General features: G+C 31.6%; 2 protein-coding genes across 3 annotated transcripts; both read left to right on the top strand.

Moving 5' to 3' along the window:
- The first annotated feature begins 8778 nt into the window (after window positions 1-8778).
- On the top strand, window positions 8779-16497 carry LOC145576685 (3-ketoacyl CoA thiolase 1, peroxisomal-like). Of its 2 annotated transcripts, none has more exons than XM_081634406.1 (5): window positions 8779-9083; window positions 11843-11915; window positions 15103-15226; window positions 15314-15429; window positions 16082-16497. In XM_081634406.1, the coding sequence occupies exons 3-5, from the start codon at window positions 15137-15139 to the stop codon at window positions 16098-16100; spliced, it is 225 nt and encodes a 74-aa protein (XP_081490532.1). In that variant the 5' UTR covers window positions 8779-9083; window positions 11843-11915; window positions 15103-15136; the 3' UTR covers window positions 16101-16497. The 2 variants fall into 2 exon arrangements, with proteins under 2 accessions (XP_081490532.1, XP_081490531.1); XM_081634405.1 differs by having other exon boundaries at window positions 15988-16497.
- A 1101-nt stretch (window positions 16498-17598) lies between these two features.
- Window positions 17599-19255, top strand: LOC145576684 (putative pentatricopeptide repeat-containing protein At1g53330). Its single transcript, XM_081634404.1, has one exon. The coding sequence runs from the start codon at window positions 17625-17627 to the stop codon at window positions 19011-19013; it is 1389 nt and encodes a 462-aa protein (XP_081490530.1). The 5' UTR covers window positions 17599-17624; the 3' UTR covers window positions 19014-19255.
- The last annotated feature ends 3042 nt before the right edge of the window (window positions 19256-22297 follow it).

Below are 22297 nucleotides of genomic sequence, written 5' to 3'. Positions count from 1 at the left end.
GGTTTAGTGAGGGTGTGAATATTAATCTAAGCATGTCGTTTTAGTGGGGGGGTGTAGGGAGTAGTGGCTGCTGCAGGGTGTACATATGAATAACTACATAACTTCCTCGTTATAACTCGGAATTGGGCTTATAATATATCGTTGAAAAACTCTTTTCGAACCCCATCCAAATACACAATTATTGGACCCATATTATGGACCAAACTAAACTGGATCGGATGTTTTTCATAAATAGGATACGAAATGAATGATTTTTTTATTTACGAAATGAACTATTTTTATTTAAAACATTTAAGAAAAGGGAAAATTCACGAGGCTCTTCAACATTTCACCTTACTCGATAATCAATGATGTGAAAAGTACTCACCACAGGTTTTGGTTTTTGGGAAGAAACAATCAGGTGTCTACAAAGGCCCTGTTTACTTCACCTTTCAGGATTTAAATTATTTTTACTGAGCTGAAATTATTTTTGCTGAACTTAAAATATTTTTACTAAACTAAAATTAATTTTACTAAACTGAAATTACTTTTGTTGAACTGAAATTATTTTTTTTTTCTCAAAATTGAGTCCCCTCTAGGTTTTCTCCTTGGGAGGGTTTTTTTGGTTCCCTCTAGGGTTTCTCCTTGGGAGGGTTTTTCTAGCCTCCATTGCTAGATTTTTTCTGCTTTTTTGAAGGTTTTCCTTCACTCTTTTCCTTTTCTCTTTCATCCTTTTCTTCTGATCTCAGTTGTAAATTTTTGTAGGGGCTTCCACCAGTGTTTTTACCCGTGGTAAGCCCCAAAAACCTTTTTAATTATTTTCAATAAATGGATCACATCTTTATGATGGTGTTTGTTCAATTAGGGTTTTTTTCTTTCACTAGTGGAAAATTGCTATTAGCAACACCCTATTAGCAATTGGTGTTATATGTGTTAGTTACTAAAACACTAATTGCAACTGACCAAAATAATTTACTTACAAATACTATGCCATTAGCAACTTGCAATGTAATGAACGCTGCTAATACTTGGATTGAAAAAGTGAAAATACCTATTTGCAACTGGCCTATTTGATGTTAGCTGCAAAAACTATAGTATTTGTAGATGGCATAACAATGCCCACTACTAATAATAATTATTTTAATAAAATAAAATATTTATTCGCAACTAACTTTTTAAATGCTCGCTACAAATACTAGGTCAACTAAAATTTGTCCAAATATTTGTAACTGGCCTTTCAAGGCCAGCTGCTAAAAGGAGAAAATATTGCCCACTACCAGGTAGGGACAAGAAGGTTTATACCTACGTTGAAAAAAAAAATTCGCTAAGTGTTGGAAAAACGTCATTTGCTATTTTAATACTGTTATTTTAAGTTTAATCATGTTATAATTAATTTAATACTGTTATATGTTTCTTCAATATTGTTTTTGAGGTGTCATTTTGCTCTTTTCAATAGTACTTATATATTAAAAGACTAAGTGTTTGTATTAGAAAGTAATTGTTATATTTGAATACAGTTATCGCATAAGTGAAATCTGTTATTAAGAAAGACAATACTGTTATTATAAATTAGAAACTGTTAAGCTGCGAGATTTGGTATCAGAGCCATACGGTTAAAAGTTATATTAAGTTGTTAATTTAATTAATATAATTAGGTAAAACTGGAGAATAATAGACCTTCTACTGAGTGTAAGAAACCTGATTTTAAGCATTATTATCATATTCCTGAAAATACTAGTAATTTTGGCCCAATCCTTAATTAAATAGTAAATTGGTGAATTAAGATCGGAAGTTGATAACATACATGCTCGTTGTATTAACATCGAAAATAAGATATCAATAATCACAACCGATATTAATAAAAAAGTAGGCGATCTAAAAGAACAGGTTAAACAAGTTCAACTTGTTTTAACAAACGGAGTTAGGCATCAATTCGGAAAAGAAGTTTCACCTAATAAAGAGAAAATTGTCCCGTATAAATATAAGTATCCTTTTCAAAATTTAGATAAAAATAAAAAGTTTACTGTATCACTCCCTAAAAGACCTACTAGTAACCAAGAAAAGAATAAAGAAACTAAAGATGAGCCCTCATCTTCAAGAGAAAACGCTTAAGGAATTACAAGCCCTATTCGATAAGGAAGAAGACCTTAATAAGTTTAATGAAACCATGAACTTAATTTCCGGAAATGGGATTGCTTCTGATAATGAAATAGAGGAAAATAATTATGTTACTTTAGAGGAAGATTTATATCAACAAATGGGATTATTGAAATTAGATTATCTAAACTTTCTACCCGTAGAAGTTGTTCGACAAAAGATTGAAAATAAACTAGGTAAAAGAGTAATGGATAATAATGATGTTGGAGAAGAAATTATTAATAAAAACATTAACGTAAACAATGTTATCCAAAGACCTAGGTATCAAGGAGAAGGAAGTTGCACACGACCAAGATACATACCATGGAAGAATACTCGGTTTAGTATCAAGGTTATGCCTAATCATATACCTAAACAAGAAGAAGTGACTCTTGAACCTATAAGTCAAACTGGTTATAAGCTTAAATTAGATGGTGTAAGAGTTAGACAAGATGTTTTAGATCAGTGGAAAAAAAGTATGAGTAGTGTACTTAATTTAAATACTGAATGGACTTTAGAAAATTTCTTAAATTATATCGAACATAGTCTCTATGACTGTGTAGAAGACTGGTACGATGGAATAGATGAAGAACTCAAAACTGCAGTAAGAGCTAGTGAATCACCTATTAGAATGTTCAGGCAGTTATGTCAATACATTGAGTTAGAATTCATTGGTCCAAGAGCCGATCCTAATGAAAAACGAATCGAATATCAAAGGAAGTTAAGTAATTTGTCCATCTGTAATATGAAATATGTCGATAATTACATTATGGAATTTGAAACATATTCTTATAAAATTGGTGAAAACGAAACAAATCTTGGAATGTTCTACGATAAATTACCAAGTCCCATTAATGAAGAAATTAGTGAAAAATATCAAGAATGGAGAGAGAAATTCTTAGCTAGGGATGCCCTAGGTAATAGAATTGCTTTTCTAAGAAAATGGATTGAAAAGAAATGTAGAGAGGTTGCAGGAACTCAACAAATGAAAAGACAATTTCTCACTTGTTGGGATTTCCCAAATAACTATGGATGTGAAAGAAAAAACTATAATAAGAAAAGGAATTATAAGAAAAATAAATTTGACAGATCAAGAGGAGAAACCTATAAGAAAAAAATACTATAAACATAAATATCGAAAACAAAGTAGGTTTTTCAGAAAGGCAACAATATTGCCCTGAGAAAAACAAAACATGCAAGTGTTGGTCTTGTGGAGAATTAGGACATTATGCTAATGAATGTAAGAAAGCTAATCATAAAATAATGGAAGCCTTAGGAAGTTGGGATTACATAGAAATACCAGAAGATGAGGCTTTAGAATTGGCTTTGAGCAATAATAAAGGAATAGTAGAAATCATAGAAGAAGAAAATGAGTATAATGAAGAACCTGAAGTTAGTGATGAGTTTGAAGATGAAAATTATGAAGAAATAAATAATATGATGGAAGGAGAAGAGTTAGAAAATTCAGAATCAGATGACAATGAGGAAGATAAAAGAAAAATGACTATAGGTCAACTAAAGAGAGCAGAGTATTCATTTGAAGATAATGACCTAGATCAAGTAAACAAAGAAAGTTGGAATTTCCCCAGATTACTAAGGATAAAATATTTAAAACTTCTTTCTTTAAAACTAGAACTAAATATGTATGCGAAGAAATGGAAGGAAGTATAGTAATCGAAGATTGTGAACAAAAGGCAGCCGAAATTAATATCATTAACTGGAAAAGCATTAAAAAACATAAAGAAAAAGGAAATTACAGCTATATTTGTATTGGTGCAGTACAAGTATACATAACTCCTTTGCAAGATTTTGGCAAGGATGTTAAATGCTTGAGTTTTATTTGTGATATTAGACATAAAGAATTTTATGATCAAATAATTAGTGGTATCACATGTAACTTAATTCAAGGAACGGTAAGCTATATATGTGAACCAAGATATTATGTGAGCTTAGGAGATGTATTTGCATCAAAGTTTTTAGCTATCAAGCTATTAACAGAAGGAGTGAAAATGCATAAAGGAACACGACCCATACAATTAAGATGGAAGGTGGTTTATAAGTTAGTAAACACTATAGACTCATCTTTTAAGAAACAAATAGTCGATGCCCAGAAATATGAGCAAGGCGGAGGTCCTAAGAAGAAAATTACACCTATAAAAGTAAATCCTAATGAAATTGAAATTGAAAAAACTTGGGAGGAATTCTTTATGAACCCTATAGTTAGCAATAGATCGAGTAAAATGTTAATTGATGAATCAGGATTACTTCATATAGGAATGACTACAAAACCTAAAATATAAAGAAATATGAGTCTTAGAACACCAAGTCTAAGTAGACAAAATTCAACAATAATAAGAATGGAAAAAAAAGGTGATGAAAAGGCAGAAGAAGATGAAGAAGAAATATTAGTTCTACTAAAGAAACTAAATGAAAAATATGAAAGTAAAAAAGCCTTAAAACAACTGGCAAGGCATAGCATTGATATGGGCTCATATTCTAATTTAGAGTTAAATGAAGATCCAAATAATCCTATTGTAAAAGAAAGGTAATTGGATATAAAACCAAAACTGTGAGTGAACCAGTATATGAACATGAAGTTAATATGCAAATGGAAGCTTGTAATGAAATATCTAGTACTAATCCTAATAGCATTTATATTCCAACTGATATATGCATTGAGGATTATAATAAATATAAATTATGTGCATATATTGATAGTGGTTGTTCTACATGTTTTGGAAAGAGGTCATTATTTCCAAAATTCTTGTGGAAAAAGGCTAAAAATCCTATGCAAGTTAGAATTGCTAATAATAGTGTCATGATGCATACGGAGATAATCGAAGAATTACCAATAGAAATTGGAGGAGTTCAATGTGTTATTCCTATTTTATGGGCAACTGATCAACCTAGTCATGATATGGTAATAGGAAATAATTTCAAAGATTATACTCTCTATGCACTCAAACCATTGATCAAATAATCTTTACTATTAATGGTTATTCTGTTCCTATACAAAAAATAACAAAGGCTTATACTCATCAGACTGGAATTTACGCGCAGCTAGCGTGGTGATAGGGTTACACCTAAACAACGAGAGGTTGCACTTAGAATTTCTGAGAGTGATTCATCATTAATAGATTAGATAAATAAGCAGCAAGAAAAATTATGTGAAAAACTATATTCAACAAATCCATTAGAACATTGGGAAAAGGATGAGGCATTTACTAAGATAACTTTAACAAATCCTAATAAGATTATTAGAGTAAGACAAATGGTTTATACCTACCAAGATATATTGGAATTTGATGAACAAATAAAAGAATTGCTGAATAAAAAGTTGATTAGGAATAGCAAAAGTCATCATAATAGTCCATCATTCATGGTAAGAAATCATGCAGAAGAAAAAAGAGGTAAAGCTAGAATGGTCATTAATTATAAACAACTAAATGACAATACTGTTTTTGATGGCTATTACATTCCTAATAAAACTGTGTTATTTAATAGAATACAAGGAGCCACATGGTTTTCTAAGATGGATTGTAAGAGTGGTTATTGGCAAATTAGAATGGAAGAAGAGAGTATTCCATTAACCGCATTTAGTGCCCCTCAAGGGCATTATGAATGGTTAGTAATGCCTTTCGGATTAAAAAAATCCTCCACAAATATTTCAGAGAAAATGGATAATATTTTTAGAGAACTTAATCATTGTTGTTTTGTCTATATAGATGATATCCTAATATTCTCAAAAGATTTAGAGCAACAGAAGAATGATCTTAAAGCAATAACTAAAAAATGTGCAGAGCATGGTATAATCCTTGGAAAAGATAAATGCTTTATGCTAAACAAGAAATTGAGTTTCTAGGATTGGAGATTAAAGCAGGACAAATAATATTGCAAAAACATATTTTAGAAAAGATTGAAAAATTCCCAGATAAAATTGAAGATAGAAAACAACTAGAAAGATTTCTTGGATGTTTAACCTATGCTTCTGATTTCATAGAAAATCTTGCTTTATTAAGAAAACCATTACAGAAAAAACTCAAGAAAGAAATAACTTGGAACTGGAAGGAAAGTGATTCCAAAATTGTTCAAGAGTTAAAAGCTATGTGTAAAGATCTTCCTGTACTACCACTACCTACTAGTGAAGATGATTTAATCCTTGAAACAAATGCAAGTAATGAGCACTGGAGTGTTGTGTTAAAAATCAAAGAGGGAGATAAACTTTGCAGATATAGCAGTCGAAGTTTTAATAAAGCTGAGTTAAATTATCCTACGATGCAAAAGGAAATCCTTGCAGTTATTAGAGGGATCGAGAAGTTCTTAATCTTCTTAGCCCCTAAATAGTTCTTAATAAGAACAGATTGCAAAGGCATACTCGATTTTGTTAAAAAGAATTTGTCTAATATGCAGGCGCAAGCGAGACTCTTGCGTTGGCAATTATGGCTTAACCAATTCTGTTTAACATATACAGAGATCGAAGAATTCTTTAGCCGATAGTCTAACCAGAGAATTGGCTAATGGCGAAGAAGCACAAGACATCAGGAAAACCTTCTGCCCATCAACTAGAAAAGATGGAGCCAGAGAGAAAAACTCTTATTGAAGAAACAGATAAAGCAATGGAGCGGGTTTCACCCTCCACTTGGGCCTTGATGGAGGCCATGATTGTTTCATCAAAAAGAAGATCTCGAGATGGTTTAATTAAAAGTCATCATGTAGCAGTTCGAAGGTTCCTAATGTACGAAGTGATGGTCATTATCCTGAGACTCATTCCTGATATTCAGGATATAATACTAAATAAAATAAAAGATAACAATTTTAGGTTCTGGTATGATCTAGTTGTATTAAGGTCATACAAGATGTATGACGTCTATGATATATGGGGAAGTAGAATAATATTCAACACCAATTCCAGAGTGGGTACTGTGTCAATTCATCCACATTCACTGGAATGGAGGGCACCATATGTAGCGGACCACTACAGAGCTTGGGATTATGGGATGGTTCATAGTATTATACCATTTCCTGATAATAATACTACGTTCTTTGAGAAGCTCACGAAATTCCAGAAGTATGTTTATAGGAGAATTTATGAAGCAACAAGATATAAAGGAAGATTTGAACAAGTCCAAGTGCAAAGTGCAAACGTTGAAATGGTTGAAGGAAAAATTAAGTCTCCACATTTCCTGATCATGTTTGAAGACGTTCATTGCAAACTCAAAGATCCAATCTATATCCACCAGAGACAAGTAAAAGATCCTACGGAGGCAAGAGCTTATGGATTTTTCTATATTGCTCAGTATCTTAACCAGCTCATAGCGTTAAAAGAAGAATCACCAGTCATAATACATGTGGGAAATACTACTATAGTAGCACCAGAATGGTTAAGAAATTATTTAGAAGAAGGAGTATTACATGGTGAATCAGTGTATGATTATCTCAAATAAGTTGAAGCTGGGAGATATTTATCCTTACAGGGAAAAAAGCACTTATTGGAGATCTTTGTCACATGGGATGAATCCTATGCTGCTGCTTAATGTGTGATGGATCTAGGTATAGAAGAAGACAACCAAATGTATGTCCATTATGAAGACAGTAAGGACAACAAAGGTGGTCTACAAGATATGATGGAGTTCTGAGCCCACACCAGCAATTATGTATTCTACTTTTACTGTTGTAGCACGTTTTATTTGTTTTAAAAGAACTTTAGAAAAGCAGTGAACGATATTCACTTGCTGAGTCATGGTAATCTGTAAGCCATAGAAAGTGTCGGTGACCTTTGTGAGCCTTCCCCTATAAATAAGGCATTAGGCAAAGAAGTGAAAGCAGAGTTGGAAGAGTTAGCTAGAAAATTGCTCTGAAAGCATTAGAGAGTCCTCTAGAGAAAAATACTCACCTTAAGAGACAGATTGGTTCTCCATCTCTCTTAAAGTAGAGAAAACTCTAGTTCAGCTTATGTTTGTTTAAGCTTTCAGTTTGTGTGGTTGTTGTAATATATGAGTGTTGTAATCTTTTCAAATTAAATGAAAGGTTCGTTCAAGAAGGGAACGTTATCCCCTTGAACCTTATATATCAAATGAGTTATCTTTCTATTTAAGAAGTTCCATCATGAACACAATAAGGATTGTTTAATTAGAGATTACGGTCTAAGGTAGGAAACGAATTAGATCTGTGCTGAGCCTGATCTAAGGAAGACAGGGTTGGGGTTAGCTACCTTGGTAAAGCCGGAAGCTCAAAACGCCGGAGGTTCCATTGTCGACTAAGTTCAGGTATTGGTCAAAACTCTCTAGTTAAAGAATTATTATTGCGAAGCATGGTGGGCTGTGAAATTGTTAAAGTAATTCATTTCGATGTATAAGTAGTAGAGTAGTGATAACTAGTACCAATAAAAGTCATTTAAGTAATTATCATATTGAATTATAGTAAAAATCAATGTATTATTAAAAACTGTTATTTTAAATTGAGGTGTTGTTATTAGTTTATCAAATAATGTTATTAATTCATTAAGTACTGTTAATTACCCTAAAATAAAATATATTAAAAAAAAAACTGACGTCACTTGGTATTGGGCGAAGTAACCTATACCAGGTAGTGGTCCATCATCCCCCCTGCTCAAAGTAGGGAATGAAGCTCTAAATTTTGCCCACTCGCTTCTCTCTCATCATAACCCCGCTTCTCTCTTTCTCTCTCTTCTAAATTTTGCTCACTCGCATTCTCTCTCATCAGCCCTCACCACCTTCACTCATACCTCACCTCCATTGTCCCTGAACTTCACTCAGCCCTCTACCCCATTTTTGCTCAAGAATTAAAGAAGAACGAAACCCTAATTTGTTATGCCACTACATTGAAGCCGTACTCTAAATTCCCCAATTAAGCAACTTCTGAGCATTCTATTTTCTATTAAAGTAGGCGCGTCATCCAAGTCGTGAAATTGAACCTTCAATTCGACAAACTCAATTCGACAATTAAGGGTATTTTTTGCTCTTTTTTTTTCTTCTAGAATTTGGTTGTTTGGAGTTCCTTCAATTAAACAGATTGAGGACTTTTTTTCCTAGATTTAATTTTTTTTATTAATATATTGTTTCAAATATAGATTTGGTTGTGATTTCGTTGAGTTGGCGGAACTGAATCTAGATTTGAAATTGATTCTGATTTTGGGGTTTTTAATGCTTGTGAATCAATCGTTGTGTGTTAATATTCAAAATTATGAAGAGATTTGTGGTTCATCGCTATCGTTGCCGTTGTTGTTCATCGTTTAGGGTTTGGCGATTTTAATGTTTTGCATGTTTGTATGTAGTTTAATTTAGAGATTGATCCCTGTTATTAATAATTATGTGAATGAATGAATATGAATTTTAATGGTGGTAGTTCTTAATGATGTTCTCTTTAAATTGCTCGAGGTTTTTCAGTTGACTCTTAAGGTGAGTCCGTATATTGCACAAGACCTCATTGAACAATGGCTTTCACTACCCGAAACCAATCTTCTAGTATGCCTTAGCTTTCTCCAAAATTTGTTTCCATATAGTCTTGCTTGTTTTGGGGGTTTTTCTTGGTGTTCTATACTTGTGTGAGAGTATGACTGTAGGCGTCGTTTGAAGTGCACCTACGTAAAAGCATGTTGTGAATATGCTTGGCACTCTTAGGAAGTGGAAATTGACATAATACGATTAGGGACAAATAAAGTAGGGAGCCGCCAACAAGTTTTTAAGGAACTTGTAAACCGTTCACGGATCATAAAAGGCAACCACGAATAAAGGGACAACGAAAAGCAACAACGATTGACCTGTGAAGGTTACACCCCATTCATAATCCATGAGATTACTAACTCCATATGGTTCGGAACCACGAAAGGAGGATCGGGGATGATGGTACGAAGTGAGTCATGGAGTCACATTCGCCCGTATTGGCCTCTATTCGATTCTTATAGTGAAAAGGGAATCCTGCGGTTCAAAGGCATGCAAACAAAGATTCAATTTGCTCCAAACTATTATTAGGCTAAATTGGTTGAATATTAATGCAACATATTATTCTAAAATATTAGTGATCACTTGATTAAACAATAAGATTAAAAAGGAACCTAAACCGGTTGTCCAAATTATCTATTAGGCGTGATTTTCAATTACATATTCCCTTTAACATGCAATATGGTGACCAATAAATAAATAATAGAATAAACATTAATATTGGAAGCAATTTAACAATAAATCCAACAATATAAAATCGTTAGAAAAATAATAGAAATAAAAGGAACATAATTCTTACTTTGATTCTGTTTGCTTGCAACTCTAAAATAATAAACGAGTTAGTAACTTCAAGGAAAATTAATAAAACAATAATTAAATTAAATTAAATTAAATTAAATTGAGTTGATTTGGGGCCAAACCCTCAAACAGTTCTACCTTTCACGCCTTGGTTTAAGGACAGAACCTCGAAAAAAGTATGGACTCCTTGGAGTGCTTGAAGAGGGAGTTTTGAAAGAAGAAGGGTAGGCTAGTGTTTAGGCTAGAGCATAGAAGACAGAAAAAGAAAGTTCATTGATGCCCCGTACATCAGAAATGAGGGGGTATTTATAGAAAAAATGAGTTGAGGGAACACACGAAACCCTAAAAAGATAAAACCATAAAAAAAAACACCGTGACACGGCATTGCACACCGTGATACGGTGCCGACACCGTCGGACGAGGCTAACTCCCGTGACACGGTGGAAGACAGAGTGGCGCGGGAAATAATTAGGTTACGGGAGATAAAGCGCGTGAAGGGTTTACGCGGAAAGGACACGGAGATGCCCTGTGTCACAGCACTGGCACCGTGTCACGGGGATGCACACCGTGGTGCGGCATGGTGCCCCGGGACGTGGTACTTTTTTCCGTGACACGGGAAACTGTGCGTCCATTTTTCCGTCTAAATTCATTTTTACCCTAATTTCGTTCAGCCTTTTTAAGTGCCGATTGATAATTTAGGGCCATTTCTGATTTATTATTTATTAATTGGGCCAAAATAATAAAATAAAAAAGGTTTGGGCCAAAATAATAAATAAAATAAGGTTTGGGCTAAAATTAAAAATAAACTATGCTTTGACTAAACATCAAGACTGATCCATGGATTATTAAAACTGATTTTAATTAAATACGATCTTTTAAGCACTCTCGGGATTAAATACTGAACCCGACCAATAATGACGGTGAAAGATTGTTCATCATCGGATTTGGTTTCGGGGAGACATTTTTAGGTGTCTTCAATGACTATTGCTTTTTTATTTCTTACATTTACTTGTGTTTTGTTAAATTGCAGAAATTAGATTGAAGGTATGTATTTGGGAAATAATTTGAGGGTGGGGCGGTGAGCTGGTGATTATGAGTGGTTTGGTCTTTTTTCCCCTGGAGGTACAACAATAAGCATTTTATTAAAATCATAAAGTTGAAATCTTAGCCATTTTATCTGTCTTTCAATTTCATTTGAGCCAACACATTTCTTTAGCGTATCAGGTACCAAATTTGGCTTTCATTTACTCCATTCACTCTAGTAATGGCTTTCCTCTTACGTGTCATTCGGGATTTTATGAATAACAAATGCTAACTTGTTCCTTTTGAACCTCTGCAATTGGATTTTGTTTTTAAATTATTTCTGCTTGATTGACGATTATGTTTTCAATGTTTTTTACAAAAATAATTAGCAAAAATCTCAATTATTTTTGAATGGATGTTATAACCATTTGTAATATGTATTGCAGGAGCATTGGATTAAGGATGCATCTATTTGACGTTCAACCTGTCTGGAATTTCTCCTAGTGGTCAGTGGAGAAGGTGGTCTTGCAACACTTTTTGGCTTTCAAAATTTTATATCTTGAGCTATTTATTTCATGGTTTAACATGAGTTCTTTATGTAAGTCGAATTTTATGAAGAATGTGAATGTTAATTGATTAATAGAAGTCAGTTTAAATTGATAAAAATTAGTTGTGACTCATTAAAAAAATTATTATTATTATTATTATTATTATTATTATTATTATTATTATTATTATTATTATTATTATTATTATTATTATTATTATTATTATTATTATTATTATTATTATTATTATTATTATTATTATTATTATTATTATTATTATTATTATTATTATTATTATTATTATTATTATTATTATTATTATTATTATTATTATTATTATTATTATTATTATTATTATTATTATTATTATTATTATTATTATTATTATTATTATTATTATTATTATTATTATTATTATTATTATTATTATTATTATTATTATTATTATTATTATTATTATTATTATTATTATTATTATTATTATTATTATTATTATTATTATTATTATTATTATTATTATTATTATTATTATTATTATTATTATTATTATTATTATTATTATTATTATTATTATTATTATTATTATTATTATTATTATTATTATTATTATTATTATTATTATTATTATTATTATTATTATTATTATTATTATTATTATTATTATTATTATTATTATTATTATTATTATTATTATTATTATTATTATTATTATTATTATTATTATTATTATTATTATTATTATTATTATTATTATTATTATTATTATTATTATTATTATTATTATTATTATTATTATTATTATTATTATTATTATTATTATTATTATTATTATTATTATTATTATTATTATTATTATTATTATTATTATTATTATTATTATTATTATTATTATTATTATTATTATTATTATTATTATTATTATTATTATTATTATTATTATTATTATTATTATTATTATTATTATTATTATTATTATTATTATTATTATTATTATTATTATTATTATTATTATTATTATTATTATTATTATTATTATTATTATTATTATTATTATTATTATTATTATTATTATTATTATTATTATTATTATTATTATTATTATTATTATTATTATTATTATTATTATTATTATTATTATTATTATTATTATTATTATTATTATTATTATTATTATTATTATTATTATTATTATTATTATTATTATTATTATTATTATTATTATTATTATTATTATTATTATTATTATTATTATTATTATTATTATTATTATTATTATTATTATTATTATTATTATTATTATTATTATTATTATTATTATTATTATTATTATTATTATTATTATTATTATTATTATTATTATTATTATTATTATTATTATTATTATTATTATTATTATTATTATTATTATTATTATTATTATTATTATTATTATTATTATTATTATTATTATTATTATTATTATTATTATTATTATTATTATTATTATTATTATTATTATTATTATTATTATTATTATTATTATTATTATATATAAGTTCAATTAAAAAATCAGTGACTCATTATGTAAGCCGAATTTCTTGTATATTGAAATCCATGAGTGTAACCCAACATATCACCCTTCATTGCTTCTCCAGCCTCCATTTCCTACTCCCTTTTGTTTATGATTGCACGTAGTGATCGTCTATGTTCTTAAAGTTCATGTCTTGATGTTGGAAATTTGGAATGTATTTGAAGACATGTGGCAGCATCAAACATTACAATGCTTACTAAATAGATGAGTAAGAAACTCCATGGTTTTCTTTTGATTTTGGTCTAATGTAAATTGGGAATTCCTACATTTTGTGGAGGATTAGACCAACTTTTGGATTAGATTTGATTTTACCGCTGTGCATTCTTAGGAATGTGACATGATACAAGGTTAATTTTTTTAATATATTCATCTGTTGTGGCCTTTAATGTTGATTATAATTGTTTATTCTTTCTTGAACTATGTGAAAAGCAGTTTTTCCCAAACCTTGTTATGTGCTTTAGATCTACATCTTAGATAAAGTCAATTAGCATTTTTGGTGTTTATTACAGTGATGCTTTTGAGTCGAAGTAAGTTTGGTGGTAAGTGGAAGAACATCTTCTTCTGGTTATCTTTGCCAAAGTACCAGGGGCTATTATATTCCTAAGGCATTGCTGGTATGTACACACGTAACTTATATTCTAGTTGTTGAAGTGTTTACTACTTCGTATGGTCACTGCCACAGGCATGGTATTCTTTCCCTCTTCCCTTAATTTTTAAGCTAAAATTTTATGAAGTGTTTGTTAATTGTCAAGGAAGATTTCAGCCTGATTTTGGGAAGCTTTGGAAATAGTTTGATGTTGTGTTATGGGTTTTAGTTTGATTATCATTATTTTAAGTTAATCGACTTGAGGACTGCAACTACTATGCAAGTGTGTATTATTGTTTGTCTTTTTGTTTTTTTTCCCTATCTGAATTTTTGTTCTATATGTGAGCTTTTTTAGCTTGATATCGCATTTTCTAGATTCATCTGTTTGGGATGCAGTTAGGTTTGCTGCTGTATAATTTATTAGGATTTTTTATAGCTATATTATGCTCAAGTAACTTGGTAGTGATGGTTGGTTTTTCTATGAACTTTGAATTGCAAGTCTTGAATCTTATATTTCACTTCAGTGTGTTCCAGAGTAGGAAATATAGGTGTTCAATGTTGCCAATATTGGGCTATTATTTTTCCCCCATTGACTCTATACATTAAAGGTTGTGTACTGTATAACCCTTGTGTAACTAGCTGCTACTCTATGCATCCAGCATCCTTGAATTGGTTTCTTCTTTCATATTTCGTGGTATAATATTATTTTTTGTATAGGAGGGTAAAGTACTTGTTTGATTTTTTCTTTTTTTTTTTTTAATTTCACTTGAGACTCTTTCTTAATTGTGATTCAAAGTGAGTCATTCGAATTGGGTTCTGGCAATGTAATTGAACTGTAGACATTAGTTTGATACTACATATGAAGTTGACAGAAGATATTCTTCTCATCAGTTCACCCATGTAAACTAAATCAGAAATAACCCTAACAATGTATCTTATTGGATGCATGTTTGAAACTTCTACTTTCTAGTTCCTTATTTTCAGTTCTATCCTGTGTTTTAGGAGCTTTGCTGCTGTTGGTGTGGATCCTGCTGTTATGGGGGTTGGCCCAGCTTTTTCCATTCCTGCTGCTGTGAAATCTGCCGGGCTAAAACTTAACGATATCAATCTATATGAGATAAATGAGGTTAGCCCTCTGAACAAGCTGCCTCATATTTTCGGTTGGTGACTTCAACACCATTTCTCAAATTTGAAAAATCCATTTTCAATGCAGGCCTTTGCATCACAGTATGTTTACTGCTGTAAAAAGCTGGACCTTGATCCAGCAAAAGTTAATGTTAATGGAGGAGCAGTAGCCCTTGGACATCCTTTGGGAGCTACAGCCTATAGGTATGCATTTTTTGCTTTACTAGAGAAAATGCTTATCTAAATCTGAACAGAGTATGCATTACAGCTCATTGTTACCTGTCAATCATGGATTACATTGAGCATATTGCAATGGTCAAGGTGTACAACTATAATTTATCATTGCTATGTATATTTTCTATTTTAACCCTTAAATTTATTACATTTAATAAAAGTCTATGGTCAAAACAAGGTGTAATAAAAAATGGCCAAGATGTTCTGGTGAGGGTACATTCTGAATGTTTTACATGGGACATATTTGGCTCAGCCTTGCTTGGGAATTAACTTGCACTTAGTTTTTTATATATATATATATATATATATATATATATATATATATATATATATATATATATATATATATATATATATATATATTGGTAGCTTAGGCCCTGGATACTAATCATTGAGTAGTCTTGGACAGTTGTCTTTTGAATTAATGTTTATTAAGCCAATGCTGCATTCCAAGCTCACACCCTTAATTCCTTTCCCTTCCTAAAATTATTATTGACTTCTCTGACATGTATCGATTTGTTTTCACAGATTGCTCCCCTCTTATAACTTTATGTACTGGTCTGTATGAAAAGGCTAGAAGTTAAAGAGCATAACTTATATAACTTCAACTCTGTCATGAAAGGTACACATTAACGAGCTGAAAAGGCTAGAAGTTAAAGAGCAGAACTCATATAACTTCTTCGCTGTTGTTTATGTGCTGCTGTTATGCTTCTGTGTTGCTGTTCTTCTTCTGTGCTGCTGTTCTGCTACTTCATTATTTTCTGCTCAACTCTTGCTGCTACAAGTGTATGGGCTTTGCTGAAGGGAGCACCTACTGTTGTAGAAGAGAGTAGTGAAGAACCCTTGGCTCCAGCTGTTGAGAGTAGCGAGACTCTAGAGCAAGAAGAAGCTAGTGAAGAGACCTAGATGAGATACATTGGTTTTATGTGTTAGCTTTCTATATTCGTCTTTAGTATATATAACCTTGTAATTTTTCAAACAATTATAATAGTAGCATAATTTTTTTTGTTATAATAGTAACTTATGATATATTTCATAGATCAATGTAGTTAAAGTTGCATTTTTTTTATTTTTTATTTTTAAAAAAGACTATTTGCAACTGGCCTAATTATTGCCAGCTGCAAATAGTAGTATTAGCAGCGGGCCTAATATTAGGCCAGTTGCGAATAATACCTCTTTTAAGCTGAAAAAAAAGACTATTCGCAACTGGCCTAGCTTAATGCCAGTTGCAAATAATAATTATAGCAACGGGATAAAACAAAGCCACTTACGAATAATTCGTTTTTATAACTAAAATGAGGAGTATTTGCAACGGGCCATTTCATACGCCAGATGCGAATAATAACTATTAGCAACGAACAAACACCAGTTGCAAATAATATTCTCATTAGCGGCCCCACGCGCCAGTTGCTAATAGTCAGTTTTCACCAGTTGCTAATAGCGTTTTTTCTACTAGTGTTTGTTTGTTCGTGTGTTAAAGTTTGAAGATTTAGGGTTGCATTGTCTCCGAAAGTATCTAGAAGGTCATATGAGTTTTTTCACCCAAACAACTACTCATCCGTGGATCTCAAGCCGAATTGGTGCTAATTCAAAGATTGTATTGTTTCGGATGAAGTTTTTTATTAAGGCGATCGTTGATCGAATCTACGATGTAACTAGTTCTAAGGTGACTTGTACTTGTGTTGGAATTTTAGATTTCCCAGAAATTGTTTGTAAGTACCGTTTGACTTTTTTTCATTAATGAAATTCTTTTTCTTCTCGTCAAAAAAAATAAAAAAATAATAATAATAATTATTATTGAAAAGGGTAATCTGGAGATAGTGAAATTTATCACCTAAGATGTCCTTTCTCTTTATATATTATTAGTTACTATAGATCTGATACAGTGAGGCGCTAAGATTTCCCCATAGGCTATGCTCAACCGATTGTAGCAAAATTAGAGGATTGAACAATTAGTAGTATTAGAGGATTGAACAATTAGTAGTATTACAGGTTTAACCAACCAATAAGCTATTTTTAGTGTTTGCCGTTTGGTGGGGGAGCGGATAGGATTAGTGGATTTGCCTCAATCCGCTGATTTCCCAAACGTTACTTCAATAAGCCCAAATCTGGGGAAGAAGCAATAAATTTTCGATTTTCCCGCCTTCAACGTTCACCAACAAACAATGGACAAATTGAAATCTCTCTCTCCATTTCGACTCTCTGCTCTTCTTCGACAACAAAAAGACCCAAAACTTGCCCTCAATCTCTTCCTAAACCCTAATTCTAACAATAAGCCCTACCCATATTCCCTTCTATCCTATGATATCATCATTACCAAACTTGGCCGAGCAAAAATGTTCGATGAATTGGAACTAATCTTGTCAAAATTGAAGCTTGAAACTCGTTTTACACTTACAGAAATCATTTTCTGCAATGTAATTACTAATTATGCTCGAGCTCGATTGCCCGAAAGAGCACTCTATGTGTTCGACGAAATTCCCTCGTTTCGATGTCCAAGAACGGTGAAATCCTTGAATACTCTTTTAAATGGGTTATTAATTTGTCAGGAATTTGATAAATTGGAAAGGGTTTTTGTGGGTATTGATTGGTTTGCTTCACCAGATGTTTGTAGTTATAATATCATGATTAATTCTTATAGGGTGCGGAATGATATGGAGAGTGCATGGAAGGTGTTTGATGAAATGCGTGAGAGAAGGGTTTGGCCTAATGAGGCGACTTTTTCTACGTTGATTACGGGGCTTTGTGCGAGTTTGAAGGTGAAGGAAGCGCTTAGGTTGAAGAAAGATATGACCCAGGTTTACAATGTTGAACCTACATTTTATGTTTATGCGTCATTGATCAAGGGGTTTTGTGAGATTAAAGAGTTGAATTTGGCATTTAAACTTAAGGATGAGATGCTAGAAAAGAACGTTGAAGTGGATTCGGCTATTTATACTACTTTGATTAGTGGTCTTTTTAAGGTTGGGCGAAAGGATGAAGTTGGTGTTGTGTTGGAGGAGATGAAAAGAATTGGGTGTTTGCCTAACACCGTGACTTATAATGCTCTCATTAGTGGATATTGTGCCAAGAAACGTTTTGACTTAGCATTGGAGGTTTTAAATGAGATGGAAGGGAAAACATGTAAACCTGATGTCATTAGTTATAATGTGTTGATCAAAGCCTATTTCAACGATGGAAAAATAAGAGAAGCCACTGATTTATTTGAAGATATGCCTAGGCGAGGATGTAAACCTGATGTCGTGTCTTATCGGATTGTTGTTCAGGGGCTTCTTTCTGGGATGAAACTGAAGGAAGTGGCATTTATTTTGGATGAAATGGTGTTCAAGGGTTACACTCCTCATCTTTTGACTGTTAACAAATTTATGAACCTTCTGTGTGAAGAAGGGAATTTGGAATTGTTGTTTGAAGTAGTAAATGTTCTAGCCAAAGGAAATTATATTGACACCAATTCTTGGACATTAGCAGTTTCAGCCATTTCCTCGAATTATAAGCTATTGAATTTCCACAATGTTTTTAATGCTTTGACTAAACCATATGCCGTGACTCTTTGAACTTCCTTATATAATTCCTGTGTTACTGTATAACATTTGTACTCTATATAACATTTGGTCTGCATTGCTTGTAGGCTAATGAAATATATCTGGTTTTGAATTATGTAACTTATTCTGGTATTCCACATGTTTTGCCATCTCCTTCCATTCATTTTTTAAAATTTGTTTCATGATTTCAACCCCCACCCTTCCTCCATTATTCTCTTTCCTGTTGATAGTTCTTAAAATGTTTGACTACCTTTTTTTTTATATACTCCCTCCGTCCCTAAATTACATTCTTATTTGTAAAATTACACGGGAATTAAGGAGGAAAGAATAAGACAGATAACAATAATGAAATATTTCAATGGGAAATACAAACATTAAATGATGTCTTTGAGTAAAACAAAGATAGATTAACAATTAAGGATGCCATGTCATCAATCCTTTGCAAAAAAAATGACCAATAACATGCTTTTAATTGAAAATTAAGAACCAATCATATTCATTAGGTTAGTTATGGGAAGTGCAAACTTGAGAAAAACGATGGAGAGAGAAAATAAGAGTGAGATTAGGATAGTAAGAATAAGAAAACATTAAATATACAACAGAAAAAGAGAGTTGATTTGGGATATTTGGAAAAAAAAAAACTTACTAAAAATGGAAAGGAGGAATGTAATTTTGGAATACTCAAAATAAAAACCAGGAATGTAATTTAGGGGGAGGGAGTATATCACTGCTTCCTATTTACTAATTGCTTATTTCATTTTACATTTTAAAATTGCCCCTTGGCTATTTTTAAGTGGTCAGGAAAACCTATTTCAAGGAGGGTTGAAGATTACTGTTTAAACAATAGAATGTGAAGAAGGTTGAATAATAGTAGACATAAATTTTGTACTACACTGCTGATGTTGGGAAACTTAAATAGAAGTTTGTATAATAATAGACATGCACTGTTTACAAATTTATAATCAAGTAATATCACTTTAGTTTGTTCATTATCTTTGTGCTTAGCGACTCTTTGCCGTTAATTCTTTGTCAGTGCCTGTGGGCTGTCTTCTGACTTTGTTTAACTGTTCATTTGTTTTCCCTATTGTTTCAGCAGTGGCTTATGCTATTAGCTTTAAACTTTAACATCCAAGGTAATTGTGCTAGTATATAAAACTAAGCAAGGAATGCTTTTATGAAGGGGCTGTCCCTAACAATTGTGGATTGGAAGCATATAGTGCTTTGATCTGTCTTGAATTCTGCTTACTCTAATAATGTTATTTGCAGGTGCTTCTTGCAATTTATTCATTTGTTTGCATTATTCTTTTGTACCAATGATCAAGGGTAATGCATTGTATTTGCTGGCAGAGTTGAGGAAGCAGCTCAGTGCAATGTAAGTGTTTATTAAATTTTCCTTTTATCTGCATTAATAGCTTCTTAATTTAGAGTTTCTCTGAAGCCTGATCATTGTCAAGTATAACAAATCTTGCATAACATGTATGTGTAATGGTATGTGACTACATTGTAAACCTCTTTCAGATTCTTCCATGGGTGGTAAAATTGCTTTGATTTACTTAAATTTGATTAAGAATTCCAACATGTGGTTTCTGAAACAAAAGCTGGGAATGCACTACACATAATGCTACTTTAAAACTCTCTGTGCCTTGTCACTTTAATATGCATCAAATACAAGTAGCTGACTGTGTCATTGTGCTGCTTTTCAAGTAGCTTCTATTGTGATGTATGTACTGATGTTACTTTCCATTGTAGTATTGCCTTAAAATTTGTCTCTTGTTTGTATTTATTTGTAAAACAATGTTTCTTTTCTGTGGTGCTTAGAAATAAGAACCATTTAGTTTTTGTTGCTTTCCATGAAACTTCAACCAAAGAGTGGACCTTGGGTGTAACTTGTCCTTATGAGAAGATCTCACTAGCATATGAGTAATTACCAATCGACAATTAGAGTCTAGTAATAACAAGATATGAAAGAGAACAAAGCAATTGAAGTAACATTAAAGCATCAACTCAAGGACAATATACATAACGTGAAAGATACATTAAAATAGTCAGGCTGTACAATTGAATTTGGGAACATAATTACCTCCATCTCTAAGTTCGATTGGAGATAGTAGCAAAGTTGTAAAGATGAAAGTGCTACTGATAGATAATTCAGTTAGCATAAGAGCTAATGTAAACTAGAACTAAAACTATGAACAAAATGTAAACTAGAACTAAATCTAAGAACAAAAGAAACTAAGTATAGAAGAAAAAAAAAACAGTTTTTTTTTTTTTTTTTGTTAATGTCTTTGCTTTTATAAGTCTTCCTCGTTTAGGGTTAAGTATATCCCTCAATTGTGCTGAATGTTCTCACATGCATTCTTTCAACTACTTTTGGCCCCAAACCGTGCCCTTTAATTGTCACTTTTCCTTTGCTGCTTTTTGGTGCCAAGCTTGAAGGATATTGGGCTTTGATAAGAAATCCACAATCATCAAATGGGTTGGATTTTTTCTTATGCGTGCCTTATGCCGACATTGATTGTTGGGCCTGTGCTTATATTACGTTCTTTAGGGTCATTTTAAAGATGTATATATGCAATGAACTAAGCTACACTACCCGCACTCTACACCTATAGCAAAGACAAGGTAGGGATGTAGGGGACAACAACAGCAACAACAACAACTGGGAGATACCACCACTCACAACATGGGGTAGCACTATTCGATAGTTGCAAGTGCTATGTTTGGTTCATTAGCTGCCACTTTGGCGTTTAGGGAAAAAGACAATATGTAATAGTCTCTGTTACACAGACGCGGCAATTTTGCCGTCATGCCCGGGTCGATACGATTCGACAACGATCCGGGTATGAAATCCGTTCCAGACAAGCCAATTGGCTCTCGGGTGTGGCAATGGTGTCTTGGAGCTTCAAAAATGGTGGAGAAGAGGTTGAAGGTGGAGTCTTGGAGCTTCAAATATGGCGGAAATTCAAACATATTCAATAATAAAGAGAGAGGGGAGAGGAGAGAGAAATAAAAATTGAATGGTGGAGAATTAATTGGGACCCACACTCATTAATTTCTCTTTTTTAAAAAATTTAACCGTGTGATTTCTTAAATAGTAGAACTATTTTTTTTTTTTTTTTTTTTTTTTTTTTTGGTGAAGCCGAGGGGAAAGCCCCAAAGGAAAGCATAAAGCTAGAACTACAAACAAAGGAAAAAAGAAACACCAATAGAGAAAAGAAGAAAGAAAAAAACAACTACTCTAAAACAAGAAATAAACGAACTAAATACTATTCTTCGGAATCCATCTAGGATGTGTA

Source organism: Chenopodium album, chromosome 13 (assembly GCF_948465745.1).
Source record: "Chenopodium album chromosome 13, dcCheAlbu1.1, whole genome shotgun sequence".
Taxonomy (NCBI): domain Eukaryota; kingdom Viridiplantae; phylum Streptophyta; class Magnoliopsida; order Caryophyllales; family Amaranthaceae; genus Chenopodium; species Chenopodium album.
This window is presented reverse-complemented; position numbering and strand designations above follow the sequence as displayed.

Bases quoted from the DNA above. Each gene is read 5' to 3' on its own strand.
- LOC145576684 (XM_081634404.1), top strand. From the start codon at position 17,625: ATGGACAAATTGAAATCTCTCTCTCCATTTCGACTCTCTGCTCTTCTT.
- LOC145576685 (XM_081634405.1), top strand. From the start codon at position 15,137: ATGGGGGTTGGCCCAGCTTTTTCCATTCCTGCTGCTGTGAAATCTGCC. The intron at 15,227-15,313 runs GTTAGCCCTCTG...TTTTCAATGCAG, and splicing joins ATCTATATGAGATAAATGAG to GCCTTTGCATCACAGTATGT. The intron at 15,430-15,987 runs GTATGCATTTTT...TTGTTTTCACAG, and splicing joins TTGGGAGCTACAGCCTATAG to ATTGCTCCCCTCTTATAACT.